We start from the raw sequence: 15,694 nt of genomic DNA, 5'->3' as shown, positions 1-15,694 counted from the left end.
TAATATATGGGGAAGAGATCTTCTCTCTCCTTTGGGGGCTTCTATGACCATTCCATCGGAAAACTAATAGCCACTGCTCAAATTCCTCGAGCATTCCCATTAAAATGGTTAACAATACTCCAAAATGGGTTGAGCAGTGGCCATTACCACAAATGAAGCTCGAGGCGTTAGAACAATTAGTACAAGAACAACTCCAACTTGGTCATATAGAGCCCTCTACCTCCCCCTGGAATTCTCCTGTTTTTGTTATAAAAAAGAAATCTGGAAAATGGAGAATGTTAACTGATTTACGAGAAGTTAATAAATGTATTGAACCTATGGGAGCCTTGCAGTTGGGACTCCCCTCTCCAGCTCTTATTCCTCAGAACTGGTCCTTAATGGTGTTAGATCTTAAAGACTGTTTTTTTACCATTCCCCTACAATTGCAAGATAGAGATAAATTTGCTTTTACAGTTTCTGTTCTTAATCATGCTCAGCCTGTTAAGCATTATCAGTGGACAGTCTTACCACAGGAATGATAAATAGTCCTACCTTATGCCAAGAATTCGTAGCTCGCTCTTTATAATCCCTCCGTCAAGAATACCCCAATTATATTCTATATCATTATATGGATGATCTCCTATTGGCAGCTCCTAGTATTGCTGAACGTGATGAATTCTTTTTAAAAGTACAGGAGGCTTTAAGACTATACAGTTTTCAAATAGCCCTGGAAAAAATTCAAAAAGACTTTCCTATTTCATATTTAGGGACAATATTGTAACAACATAGAATAAGGCCCCAAAAGTTGCAAATTAGAAGAGACCATCTTAAAACCTTAAATGATTTTCAAAAGTTATTGGGAGATATTAATTGGCTACGCCTGGTACTTGGGATTCCTACTTATCAATTATGACATTTGTTTTCTACTTTAGAAGGAGATACAGCTCTGGATAGCCCCCGGACCTTAACCCCATTGGCTTTACAGGAACTTCAATTTGTTGAGCAACGACTAAATGACGGCTTTTTTACTTACTTACATGCATCTCAACCTATTTCTTTGATCATATTTCATACCCCTTATTCCCCATCTGGTGTAATTGCTCAAGAAAAAGGATTAATAGAATGGGTTTTCTTACCTAACAGTTTTTCCAAAAAATTGACTATATATATGGATAAATTAGCCTTCCTTATACAGAAAGGTCGCCATCGTATTTTACAATTGTCAGGATGTGAACCACACCAGATTGTTACTCAGTTAACAACTGCTCAAATATCTCGATGTTTATAATTTAATGAAAACTGGCAAATTTCTCTTGCCTCATATCTTGGTTCATTTTCTAATCATTATCCATCATCTAAATTGATTGATTTTCTCTGGACTAACTCTATGATATCTTGTTCCCCAATTTCAGATGTTCCAGTTAAGGGACCCACTATTTTTACAGATGCAAATAAAAATACTGCTGGATATTGGACCCCGGAAAGTTCCAAGGTTCTCCCCCACTCATTTTCTTCTGTACAGCCCGCTGAGTTGTGGGCTATCTATTTAGTTTTGCAAGATTTTCCCCAACTTCCTATTAACATTGTTTCAGATTCTCAATATGCTGTTCTCTCTTGCCTACAGCTTCCCCATGTCTCCCTTCCACTGACCCTTAAAACAGCTACTGATAAATTGTTTTACCAAGTACAACAATTGCTCCTGCAACATTCAGAGTTAATTTTCTTTACTCACATCTGTGCACATTCTGCCCTTCCTGGACCCTTATCATTTGGAAATGCTACAATTGATGCCTTACTTTATCCTATAGAAGCAGCAAAGCAAGAACATCTCTTGCAACATACCAACTCCAAAGGGTTACAAAAATCTCATGCTATTACTCGAAAACAAACTCAAAATATTGTTCGTTCTTGTTCCATATGTGCACCCTTTGCTTTGCCATTTACCCCACCAGGTGTCAACGTAAGAGGACAACAAGCAAATCAGATATGGCAAATGGATGTAATTTACATTTCTTCCTTTGGACAACAAAAATGTGTGCATCATACTATAGATACTTGCACACATTTTCAATGGGACACTGCATTATATTCTGAAAAGGCTGACACTGTTATTACTCCTTTGTTATCTTGTTTTGCAGTTATGGGATTACCAATTGAATTGAAAACTGATAATGCACCTGCTTACCAATACACAAAATTAGCTCACTTTTTATCTCAATACCATATAACTCATACTTTTGGTATTCCGTATAATAGTCAAGGGCAACCTATCATTGAAAGAGCTAATCATACCTTGCATGATTATCTTGAAAAAATAAAAAAGGGGGAGATGAACGGTTAATGCGGCCACAATAGGGAAAGTGGAGATATGCTGCTTACAAACAAGATGTTCTGCCAAGGAGATGGACATAGCCTTGAGATTAATGGCCCCTTGCTAACGAGGGAACCTTTCCTTCTTGTGATAAGGGCTCTGGACAGACTTTGCAGTAGACAGGGATTTCACTCCCCTTTGCTGTACGATAACATGTATGCACCTGCACTGTACTGAAAAGGCTTATTCATACAGTCTAGAATTCTGCCTAGGGGGCTTTATAATAATAAATGGCAATTAGTTTGCCCAGTTGTTCCTCTGGCCAGAGTGGTGTCCTGTCTGTCTCTTGTGTGTCTCATATGTCTCATGAGTTCTGTGTCATTTCACTCATAATCATCAGTAATCTACACCCCCTCACTACTCAACCTTAAATATTTTTCACAGGAAAAAAGAAAAAAAAAAAACTTGCTCCTACATTTTAAATGCAGACCCCTAGGAACTCAGCCCAGTCTAACCCCAAAGGGTCCACAACCTCTCTAGGGAGGCGCACGTGATCACAGGCAGGTCTGAGTGCCCCAGCCCTTTGCAGAGAAAATCTCAAGAACCTGGGCCAGCGCTCAGCCTGTGAGTCAGATGGAGAGTCTGGAGGCAGCAGACTGCAGCTCAGTCCCTCTCACAGGCCTGACGGACAAGAGACTAAATCTCTGTTTCTTCATCTCAAACGTCAATGACAACGTCATCCACACGTTCTGAGAAATCAAACCACCAACACGCTCAGTAAACATCAGCCTCCTTCTCCACTCCTCCCTAACCACAAGTGGCCCCATGCTTTGGACTCAGTACAGAAGAGTCTTAAGGGGACACTCTGGACACTAGGTTTGTGATCAGAATCAGGACCCCAGGATATAGACACATAAACCATTACTTCATTAAGTCCAAAAGGATTCATTTTTACCCTTTAACATGTGTTATTTAGCGTTCATACTAAGTTTCTTGACTAACACTTTTTTCATATATCGTACTAAAGCATTTAAATAGAATTTTTTCTCCTTAATTCATAATTACCTGCCAGTAGTCTCAGAAGATTTGTTAATTGTTAGAAGATTGGATTTGCTAATCAAATCCAATGAGCTGTTATGTCCAAGATGGACCAATACAAAAGTTTTAAAGTGTTCTCAACAGTCCATCACAGATGAGGTAACATAATTATAACGAAGTGATCAATTGATGGCTTTATATTTTTTCCTAAAAAATGCTTTTATCCAAATCATTAGGAAGATACACTATTTTCCAAGTTTTTAGATTAAAAATTTCCAAGTCATGATATAGAAATTACTGAGTCAGCAACCAGTTGTTTAGTTGTTATTCAGATATAAAGACTGTGTTAATCCTAGAATCCCACATATAATCATATATAAGGGCTGGCCCCTGATAGCTCAGTTGGTAAAAAGTCTGCCTGTAATGAGGAAGACCTTGGTTTGATCCTTGGGTTGGGAAGATCCCTTGAAGAAGGGAAAGGCTACTCACTCCAGTATTCTGGCCTGAAGAACTCCTACAGTTCATGGGGTCGCAAAGTGTTGGACACGACTGAGCAACTTTCACTTTTCACTTTAAGAGAGGACACATCCCGTGGTGGAGGGGACACAAATGAAACAGACAGAGACCCTACCTCCATTCATTGAGTCAACAGAGGTTTGTTGAGGAGCCAGGCACTGTCCTAAGTGCTGAGGATATGCTGAAGTCAAGATAGAAGATTATACTCTGCACCGTGCACAGGGGGACGCACTGAACGATTATAGAAAATGCACTATTGGGCTGTGGTGTGTGCTCTAAAGAAAAAGCAAGGGAGGGTGCTGTCTTAGATAGGGAGACACGGGAGCCCTGAGACTCTCTGGGGAAACATCCTGGAAGACACAGCAGGTGCAGGGGTTCTGGAACTGAACAGGCTGGACTGAGGCACCTTCCTGCATTTACAGCTTGGGGGATTGTGGGGGGACTCATAAATGGCCAAGTGCACCCACTGAGGCTGTGGGAAGACAGAGGGCACGGGCGCCCCCTGGTGGAGAAGGAGGGGACGGCAGGGCCTGTCTTCCTTCTGTGTCCTGTGCACTGCCTGGCTCTGGAACAGAGGGACCAGTATGTACAGACAGACAGGGGTGAGAGAGGACCCCACAGAGCCAGCGCAGCTGGATACTGAGTGAATATAAGGATGAGCTAGAAATGCTGATGGGGGCAGCAGAAGCCTATTCTCTATCTGAGGACCTGAAGCTGCTCCCTGAATGTGAAGAGGGGTCTGAGAAGGGCTGGAGCAGAAGGGTGAGCTGTGTAGACAGCAGCCTGGGAGTCTGATCAGGACAGACCCGAAGACTTGATAATGCAGGAGGTGGGAGTCTGGGATGTGGGGCTGAACCAGGACAGTATCCATAGCTGGACACAGGTGGGACAGCATCAGTTCACCCAAGGCCCCTCTGTAGGTGACAGAACCCATTTAGTGTTCACAGCATAAACTGTAAAACTCAAAAACCTTAATGACCATTCTCCATTACTGAAGGAATCTGCTAATCATAAGTAAAAGTGTGATTCATTCACTTTTAATACAAAACCCTTCACATGACTAAGCTTCCATGTGACCACCATCTCTCATAGCATATTGTTCCATCCAGTTCTCTAACTTGAGAACACTCTCCAGCTGCTACTGAATGATTTCCTAATTTGTTTTCATGCTGTCTGTTTTTTTTCTTTAAGTCACCTTAAAGAATGTGGTTCTGATTAGCAAAAAACAGTTTTAAGCCTGCTTCTATCAATATATATCCAAAGTGGTGCACCCAAAATATTTGAGAGGATTTTATAAATATCTCCTGTGTTTGAAAAAGAGCTCAGGAGAACTTCTGTGATCAGCACACTATATTTGACACCAACTGCCTTCCCCTGTGACACAGATGCAACGGCCAGTAGAATCTGTTCCTGCCGTGATGGGGAGCTTGTGCAGATGCACACAAGACATTTGTGAGCTCAGGGCAGGGCGCTGGGAACAAGGAGGCTGGGATACTCATGATGCCAAGAGGGTGGGGGTGGGGAATCCCTGTCACAGCACGAGCTCCTGTCCCTGAACTCATGACAAGACACAGGCACTTCTCTAAGGGAAAATTCATCAAGCCATGAACAGGAGAGGCTGGGAATGGAGGGTCAGATCAGAGAGCTGGAGGCCATGCCATGCGTCATCTGCCCTGTTCTCTCATGTTCTCAAAGATTCAGTGCTACTATGCAGGTTTGTATGGGTGTTACAATATACCTAACATGAAATTTACCATTTTAACAATTTTAAGCATATAGCTCAGTGGCATTGAGTACGTTTACATAGTTGTGCAGCCATCACCATCATCCATCTCCACGACTCTTTCATCACCCCAACACTGAGCACATTTTACATACGGGCAGGTCCCACCAAAGACTAACGACCCCTGCTTAGTGGACGTGGAATCCCAGCTCCTCGTGTCCAGAGCTCAGAGCTCCTCACACATCTCCCTCTCACACACTGGACTCTGCTGAAGTCTCTTTACTTTGCTATTCTGGACCTGCTGTAAATCAGTCATGTCCCCTCAGATTCACTTGATACTTTAACCATCAGTACTGTAGAACTCAGTGACAGAGACTTTTAAAAGATAATCATTACCCTTAATTATACTAGACCTAATCTAAGCTGACTGGTGTGCTTAGATGAAGAGGAGACTAAGACACAAGGAATGGACACAGGCATGCAAATCAGTGAAGTTAGAACACACCCTCCCACCATGCACAAAAGTAAACTCAAAATGGATTAAAGACTGACACCATAAAACTCTAGAAGAGATTAGAGGCAAACTTTCTCTGACATAAGTTATACCAATGTTTTCTTAGGTCAGTCTCCTAAGGCAATAGAAACATAAGCAAATATATACAAATGGGGGCTTCTCTGGTGGCTCACTGGTAAAGAACCCATGTGCCAGTGCAGGAGACATGGTTTCAATCCCTGGACCAGGAGGGACCCACATGCCACGGAGCAACTAAGTCCACGCACCACAACTACCGGGCCTGTGCTCTGGGGCCCAGGAGCCTCACACACCCTAGAGCCGGTGCTCTGCTCAAGAGGAGCCACTGAAATGAGAAGCCCACACACTGCAACTAGAGAGAAGCCCCTGCTCATCACAACTAGAGAGAAAGCCCCACCAACAAACAGCCCACACAGCCATAAACAAATAATTATGTTTTAATTAAAAAAAGTAAGCAAATGGGATGTAATCAAGCTTACAAGCTTTTCACAGTAAAGGAAACCATAAACACAATGAAGAGACAACCTACAGAACAGGAGAAGATACTACAAATGATGTGACCAACAAGACCTTAATTTCCAAAATATACAAACAGCTCATACAACTCAACAACAACAACAAAATCCAATCAATGAAGCAACTGACAAACAACTAATCTCAAAAATATACAAGCAACTTATGCAGCTCAATTCCAGAAAAATAAACAACCCGATCAAAAACTGGGCCAAAGAACTAAATAGACATTTCTCCAAAGAAGACATATGGATGGCTAACAAACACGTGAAAAGATGCTCAACATCACTCATTATTAGAGAAATGCAAATCAAAACCACAATGAGGTACCATTTCACACCAGTCAGAATGGCTGTGATCCAAAATTCTACAAGCAACAAATGCTGGAGAGGATGTAGAGAAAAGGGAACCCTCTTACACTGTTGGTGGGAATGCAAACTAGTACAGCCACTATGGAGAACAGTGTGATATTCCTTAAAAAATTGCAAATAGAACTGCCTTATGACCCAGCAATCCCACTGCTGGGCATGCACACCGAGGAAACCAGAATTGAAAGAGACACATGTACCCCAATGCTCATTGCAGCACTGTTTATAATAGCCAGGACATGGAAGCAACCTAGATGTCCATCAGCAGATGAATGGATAAGAAAGCTGTGGTACATATACACAATGGAGTATTACTCAGCCATTAAAAAGAATACATTTGAATCAGTTCTAATGAGATGGATGAAACTGGAGTCGATTATACAGAGTGAAGTAAGCCAGAAAGAAAATCACTAATACAGTATACTAAAGTATATATGTGGAAATTAGAAAGATGGTAATGGTAACCCTGTATGGGAGACAGCAAAAGAGACACAGATGTATAGAACGGACTTGTGGACTCTGAGGGAGAGGGAGAGGATGGGATGATTTGGGAGAATGGCATTGAAACATGTATACTATCAGGTAAGAAACGAATCGCCAGTCTATGTTTGATACAGGATACAGGATGCTTGGGGCTGGTGCACGGGGATGATCCAGAGAGATGATATGGGGTGGGAGGTGGGAGGGGGGTTCAGGATTGGGAGCTCATAAACACCCGCGGCGGATTCATGTCAATGTATGGCAAAACCAATACAGTATTGTAAATTAAAATAAAGTAAAAATAAAATTAAAAAAATAAAAATAAAAAATGGGCAGAAGAACTACATAGACATTTCGCTGAAGAACACGTACAAATGGCCAATAGGTACATGAAAAGAAGCTCCCATTTTGAATTATTAGAGAAATGCAAATCAAAACTGCAATGAGCTATCACCTCATGCCAGTCAGAATGGCCATCATTAAAATAACAGTGGCTGAGGGGGAATGGAGTAAAAGGAACCCTCCTACACTGCTGGTGGGATTATCAGCTATCTCAGGCACTATGGAAAACACTATGGAGGTTCCTCAGAAAACTAAAAACAGAATTAATTCATAATCCAGTAATCCCACTCCTGAGCATATATCTGGAGGAAACTGTAAATCAAAAAGACACATGCACCCCATGTTCATAGCAAAACTATTCACAACAACCTAACATGGAAATAACCTAAATGTCCTCAGACAAATGAATGGATAAAGAAGATATGGTACATATAGACAATGTAACACCACTCAGCCATAACATAAACAGAAAGAAAGAATACCGTTTGCAGAAATGTGGAAGGACCTAGACTTCATCATACTAAGCGAAGTAAGTCAGAAAGAGAAGGACAGATATCATGCATCACTTATACGTGGAATGTAAAATGTGGCAAAAATGAACCTATCTACAAAACAGAAACAGACTCACAGACATAGTGAACAGACATGGGGTTGCATGGATGGAGGGGTGTGGGGAAGTGGTGGACTGGGAATTTGGGGTTAGCAGATGTGAACTATTATGTGTATAATGAACAGACAACAAGGTCCTATAGTATAGTGCAGCAAACTATATTCAATATCCTGAGATAAACCATAATGAAAGAATATTAAAAAGAATGTATATATGTGTATAACTGAGCCACTTTGCTGTACAAAGAAATTAACACAATACTGTAAATCAACTATATTTCAATAAAAACTTTAAAAAAAATAAATGAACAGAGACACGGGGTGCTTGAGGACAGAGGGGACCGCGTGAGAACACCACGCGGTGGCCGCCACCAGCAGGCAAGGAGACGCATTCAGCAGAGAGCAAAGCTGCCCACACACTTAACTCCCAGCCTCGAGACCCGTGAGAGAATCCATTTCTGTTCTTCAGCACCCCCATCGCGATAACTTGCTATAGACTGAATGTTTCTGTCTTCAAAATTAATGCATTAAAAGCTATTCCCACTGTGTTGGTATTAGGAGGTGTGGCCATTGGCAGGACCAGGTCAGGAGGGTGGAACCTGCATACATGGGATTGGTGTCCTGATAAAAGGAACCACAGGACACCCTCACCCCTTCCACCACGTGAGGACGCAGGAATCAGACCCTCACCAGACACTGAATTTCTCGGCACCCTGACCTTGGACTTTCTCAGCCTCGAGAACCAAGAGAGATAAACTTCCATTATTTCTAGGCCACCCAGTTCTGGTTCCTGTGACAGCAGCCTGGACGGACACAGCCCCAGCAAACTGACACAAGACCTCGCAGCGAGAATTCCCAAACCGCTTCTCCCTGCCGAACACCCCCGCTCCTCCAGGTGAGGATGTGTCTGCTGTTCTCCTCACAGCCCTGCTTCCTCCTCCCCCGGCACCTGAGCTTCTCCTCTTCCTTCCCCAAAAGAACTGGGTCCTCTTCTCAGCCTCCACACACCTGCCCAGGCTGCAGGCCCCCAGGGCACTGCCCGCCCAGCCCTGGGCACAGGGAGCTTTCCAACTTCAGTGAAAGCCTCCAGCTGCCACTTCCACTTAGTATTTCCTACCCTGTATGGAAACTCTCTAAACCATGACTCAGCTGACATTTCCCCAGGCATCTGTCTGAACAAGCTCCACGTAGAGACAGGTTCGTTAGAGGCAGGAATGAGGGCTGGATGTCCTGGTCTCCCTTATTCTGCCCAGTGTGGTCCTTCCCCTCTCCTGGCTCACTGTCCTCCTTGTAAACTGAGAGGTTTTGTGCAGTAACATCTGTAAGGGCATCGATCTCAGTGCACACAGTAGGTCTTTAATAAGTGCAGCTAGAAGGCTCATTGGCTTTAACAAGGTGAACAACAGCAAGAGAACTAACTATGGGGTAGATGTGGAGGCTGCTTCAGAAAGAGCGAATTCATGAGGCTTTCAAAGAGGTCAGTCTAGACTCCACCAGAGGCCTCAGTCAGCATGTATTAGGACAGAGAAGCATCAGAGCTGTTCTCCTTCAGGAGTTCTGTGGCCAAGAAAGAGCCATTGACAACAAATTCCAGAACAAAGTGAGAGTCAGGACTTCAAACAAGATACTGAGTTTCAAATTCAAGGTAACCCTACACGAGGGTCTATGGTTTTTCCAGTGGTCATGTATGGATGTGAGAGTTGGACTGTGAACAAAGCTGAGCGCTGAAGAATTGATGCTTTTGAACTGTGGTGTTGGAGAAGACTTGAGAGTCCCTTGGATTGCAAGGAGATCCAACCAGTCCATTCTGAAGGAGATCAACCCTGGGATTTCTTTGGAAGGAATGATGCTAAAGCTAAAACTCCAGTACTTTGGCCACCTCATGTGAAGAGTTGACTCATTGGAAAAGACTCTGATGCTGGGAGGGATTGGGGACAGGAGGAGAAGGGGATGACAGAAGATGAGATGGCTGGATGGTATCACCGACTTGATGGACATGAGTCTGAGTAAACTCTGGGAGATGGTGATGGACAGGGAGGCCTGGTGTTCTGTGATTCACGGGGTCGCAAAGAGTTGGACATGACTAAGTGACTGAACTGAACTGAAGTATTAATTCTAGTAAGAATCTATAAAGCAATGTTAAACACCTGAATCATACTCAGATATGAAATAAATCATTTGTAAATTCTAGACTTTATTAAGTATTTCCAAACCAATGGATTAATAAACCAACAGTCTTTCCATGGAAGCCCTATGTTGGTACTGAAAACTTCACTTCTAATGTGTCTTTAACACATGATGGAGGAAAATGTTTGGCATCCAGTTATCAGGTTCCCAAGGCCTACTCTTGGATTTAAAATTTTTACATCATTCTTATCCTTAGGGTTTGGATCCATTACCTGCAAGTCATGGGGGAATCAACCATCTATCCCTCACTCCCTAAAGCACTGACCCCACTCTCCTCCACACACTTGAAGCACCTGGCGTATTTTCCTGTCCTGACATCTTCAGGATGCAAAACTTCTCTACGATGGATCTTGTGTGGAGGGAAGGGAGGGGAGGGAGGAACAGCAAGGCAGAGAGAGCTGAGACTCCTAAAGCACAAAGGCTTTCCTGAGCTCTCTTCCCTGATCTCTACAGGGTTCTTAGAAAGCAGAGATGATAGAAACACAGGAGCAAACTCACTGTTCGAACAAGTGCCTGCTGACTCCTGCATCCACTGCACTGAATGGATCGTCCAGGAGGTAGATGTCTGCGTCCTGATACACGGCTCTAGAAAATGTAGAGAGATGTCAGGAGGGGACACTTCACACTCCCTGGGTCCCATCTCTGAATCATGATGGCATCCAACAACCCCATGTTCATTCCAAGAGCCCAGGGAAAGAGGCAAGACCCTGCTTCACACAGACCCACCCGGTGAGCGGGGTCTGCGTGTTCACGTCCACTAGGAGCCGCGGAGGAGTAGGAGCAGGATGGCAACTGAAACCCCACTTACCTTGCAAGGCTGATTCGGGCTTTCTCTCCTTCACTCAGTGGGGTTCCTCCATCTCCTCTCACGATTACATCTTCCTTCAAATTGTGCAAATCCTGCATGGAGATAGAAAAGGAAAAAAGAAAAAGACTTAAAATGCGCTCTCCTCCTGCCATCCTAATATTTTTGCATCATTTCTTCATACAAGTATTTAATCAATGGCAATGGGCTTATTGCATAGTGACTAACTGTAACCAGGAAAATTAAAAAACCTCGCAGGGCTTTTCCTTTGTTTTCATTCTGTATTTTTTTGAAGCATTTATGCATTTGACCACTTTAACAGGTATTTATTGAGGACTGACTATACACCAGGCACCGTTCTGGGCACAATGAATTCAGCCACAAGGAAACAGAGCCCCTAAAATTTCTTTCCATGGTGGGAGATGATGATATGGAAAATTAACCCGAGCACAAGAACTGAGGACAAGAAGGAAAAGCAAACCAGCTCAGGGGAATGGAGACTGAAGGAGGAAGTGAGTCCACACTGGGGTGTGGGAGCTCTGCTCAGAGGAGCTGTGAGCAGATCTGGGGAGCGGGAGGGGCTCAGGCAGACCTGGAGAGGCTGCTCCACACAGAGTGAGGGGCGAGTGCAGAGGCCACAGGGAGATGCCCAAGGGGTTCAGGACAAGCAAGGAGGTCAGGAGAGCAGAGCAGAGTAAGAATGATGGGAGTGAGGGTGGAGACAGAGCAGGAGGAGCCTGGGGGCACTCCAGTAAGAGGAAGAGAGTTAGGGGAGGACTGACATGGTCTGAGGTTTACAAGGAAACAAACTCCTGTGCTTTGCAGAAAACAGACAGTAAGTGGGGAAGGGTGAAGGTGGATACAAGTGAGGACATTACTGGAATAAGCTAGAAAACAGTGGGAATGGAGAGACCGGGTCACACTGCAGAGACATTTGGAAGGCAGAGTCTGTAAGACCTGCTGACAGGATGGGTGTTGTCTGTAAGAGAAGAGGACTGTGGTGTTTGGGTGGAAGAAAGGGAAAGACAGAGTCTCCATTTACTGAGTTGGGGAAGATGGCGGATGCAGGTTTAGGAGGCTTTTCTTGTGGACAAGCTGAGATGACCTCTCAGTGATGCCACTGAGTGCCACCAGTGCAGCTGGACATGCAGGTATGAAGGTCTGTGCCAGAGACACAGGTGTGAGAGCTGGTGGCCCAGGCTGGTGAAGGAAGAGGATTTATTGTATCTTAAATTACCACTTTTGCTGATCTTGGTCTCTGCTTCCTACTTTCAGAGAAGGGATAACACCTGACCAATGTCTTCACAGTGATACTTAAGGCAAGTCATAGTGTGATAGACAAGGTCTGTACAAGAAATGGGAGCAGAAAGAGCAGGCTGGGCAGGAAAACCAAAAGGAAAGAAACAGTTTACTCAATGGACACCCAGCAGATCAGCTGAACTAAGTAGATGCTTGTCTGTAAAAGCAGGAAAAACTCAAAGTTAAGAAAGATATGAAGTTTTGACTTGAGGATCTGGGAATCTACCATAAATTATATCTGAACGCTATTTAAGAAGTAAATAGATAAATCAGTCTATTTTCCCCAGAGCACCTGAGGAAATTTTTTTAAAAATGACAAAAAAATCCCCAAAATGACAAGATAACAATCAGGCTTAAGTTACACAATTATTAAATTAAAAATCTTTGAATTATCTACTAAACCCCTCAGGCATCAATGTAAGATACACAGCGGTACCTTTCTGCAGATGACGCCCTCACTCTCTGTCTCTACTTTAGCAAATCTGGGGAGAAAGCGGGTAGCACACTGGAGTCAGCATGATAACAAGTCCTTTGATCTCCCTAAGTCTCACTTTCCTCTTCTACAGAATGTGCTACAGAAACAAGAGTTACTAAACTCAAGGATGCTGTGAGAATCTAAGTATGAACACCCTCCATAAATGGAAAAAGGACTGGAATTGATTATAACTTGCTACTGGTGTCTGATGCCTATTTTCTCATCAAGCCAACAGTGGGAACCCATTCATAGTGTGGATCACAATATGCAAAGCACGTGACCATAAAGAGAAGAAAGAGGGTGTCTATATCATAACCCTCCCTGACAGGCACACAGACGCACAGGTTCCCTGCTCACTCAAAGCTTAACTGGGGTACATCCAGTGAAAGGTAGCAATTGGTCTGTCATGAAAATCATCATTATTTCACCTTCTTCCTTTGTTGAGTTCAAAAGTTATTACCATCCCTTGCTTTGGTTTTCATGAACAACAGAGCCATTTTAAGACAGGTTCTCGCACACACGCGTGCACGCACACACACACACACACACACAGAATTGTTGGCCTGTGTTTCACTGTTGAAGTCCTTGTAAACTGTTCCACTTAGTTTTTATGCTTTGATTCTACGTTGTTTCATTTTGTTTCTCAAAATAGTAACACGTCATAGCACAGCAATCTTAACCATGTTCTAGAAAAGGCACCTAAATCCACTCATTCACTCAGCACAGCTGGGGCACAAGAAACAAACTCTCTCCAAGTCTGGTAGCAGTACTGTGAGCTTGTTGTTGACTCTGACCATTATTTATAGACCAGCCCCAAATGGGAAAAACATTTCACAGGATTAGAAATAAAATCCAAGTCCTGCTAATTTCCCAGCCACTATTTTCTGATTAGGTTAAAGGGAAAAGTCTAACTTGAGTATAGACTACAATTCCCCCCGCTGACAGAAAGGTATTATTATTCATGTTATTTTCTTTTAAGTTAAGTTTCCCCAATTCTCACTGAACAGCAGACACACACATTAGAGGCAAACTAGAAAATGGCAAAGCAGGTTTGATGCCATCTGTCCAGAAGCACATCAAGGGCCCTTCAGCGATGGTGGAGACTTACAATAGAAGCACCACAGAGCAGACTGCTGAAATGGTTAATGGGGGCCAGACGTGAGGCCCTGGCAGAGGAGGGCTGGACTCGAGAGTCGAGCAGCAGGAACCCTCCTTCCTTCACAGCTTTTCTTCCATGTGGAATCACCCCTCCTCTCATGGCCTGTCAGTATCCTGCCCATTTCCCCAGGCTCGTCCCAAGTACCCTTTCCCATGGAACCATCCTGGACTCATCCCTACCTGCTGAATTCCTAAGGCTCTGTTTACACCTCCCATCTCTCACGAAGGACCATCTTATTCTGCTCCATCATCTGTACATGTGTACATAGCTTCTCTCAGCTCCTGGCAGGGGTGGGGGTGGGGGGGTAAGATCTGTGCACCAAGCTCTGGGCTGGGCCCTGACGCTGATTATCTCTAATCCTCACAACAAGCTCACAGGAAGTTCTGGCCCCATTTCACAGATGAGCAAATTTACTAAGTGAGGTCATATCACTGATCTGAGGATGGTCAACTGTTAAACAGAAGAGCTGGAATCTGAACCAGATGATGTCCTTTTGAACCAGTTCATAGCCTTTTGCTCTTTCACATCACACTGCCCAGGTGGTGACCGAAGATTATATTTGAAATGAAAGCAACACTAAAATAACTCAAGTCTCAAAGGCCTCTATACCTAGACACAGAAGGATCAGTTAACTTATTATCCTATGATTGTTAAGGCAGTCTGAAAAGAAAATGTCCAAGTTGGCAGGAATGTGTAAATATAAGATGAAAGTACAAACTTACAGGCATCCAAGAGGGGGTTGTAAGGTCAAGCAATCTATGTGGGAAAATATCAAACTAGAATTTATCAGCATGATACCTTTATGTAATGCCTAAAAGTTTTTAAAATCATTAAAAGCTTTTTATAAACTTTTTTAAAATCATTAAAAGCTTTTAATAAATTTTTTTTAAGTTTTTAAAAGTGGTTAAAGATAATATACAGTCAAATGTTACATTTTGTATTGCTTATGGTAACAGAATATGTTTACTCTTGATTTATGTGGCATCTGGTCCCATTACCTCCTGGCAAATAGGTGGGGAAAAGGTGGAAACAGTGACAGATTTTATTTTCTTGGGCTCAAAAATCACTGCAGATGAAAAAAAAATCACTGCAGATGGTGACTGCAGCCATGAAATTAAAAGATGCTTGCTCTTTTGGAAGAAAAGCTACGACCAACCTAGACAGCATATTAAAAAGCAGAGACATCACTTTGCTGACAAGGGTCCATACAGTCAAAGCTATGATTTTTCCAGTACTCGTGTATGAATGTGAGAGTTGGACCATAAAGAAGGCCGAGTGCCAAAGAATTGATACTTTTGAATTATTGTTCTAGAGAAGTCTCTTGAGAGTCCCTTGGACTGCAAGGAGATTAAACCAGT

General features: G+C 43.2%; 1 protein-coding gene across 1 annotated transcript in view; it reads right to left on the bottom strand.

The window, feature by feature from the left end:
• The window catches only part of LOC128057589 (ATP-binding cassette sub-family C member 4-like), a 172,878-nt gene that overhangs the window by 113,968 nt on the left and 43,216 nt on the right, over positions 1-15,694 (bottom strand). The window contains 2 exon segments of the mRNA XM_052650037.1: positions 11,097-11,183; positions 11,407-11,498. Coding sequence (XP_052505997.1) covers positions 11,097-11,183; positions 11,407-11,498 — 179 coding nt within the window.

Source organism: Budorcas taxicolor, chromosome 12 (genome assembly GCF_023091745.1).
Source record: "Budorcas taxicolor isolate Tak-1 chromosome 12, Takin1.1, whole genome shotgun sequence".
Lineage (NCBI taxonomy): Eukaryota > Metazoa > Chordata > Mammalia > Artiodactyla > Bovidae > Budorcas > Budorcas taxicolor.
This window is presented reverse-complemented; position numbering and strand designations above follow the sequence as displayed.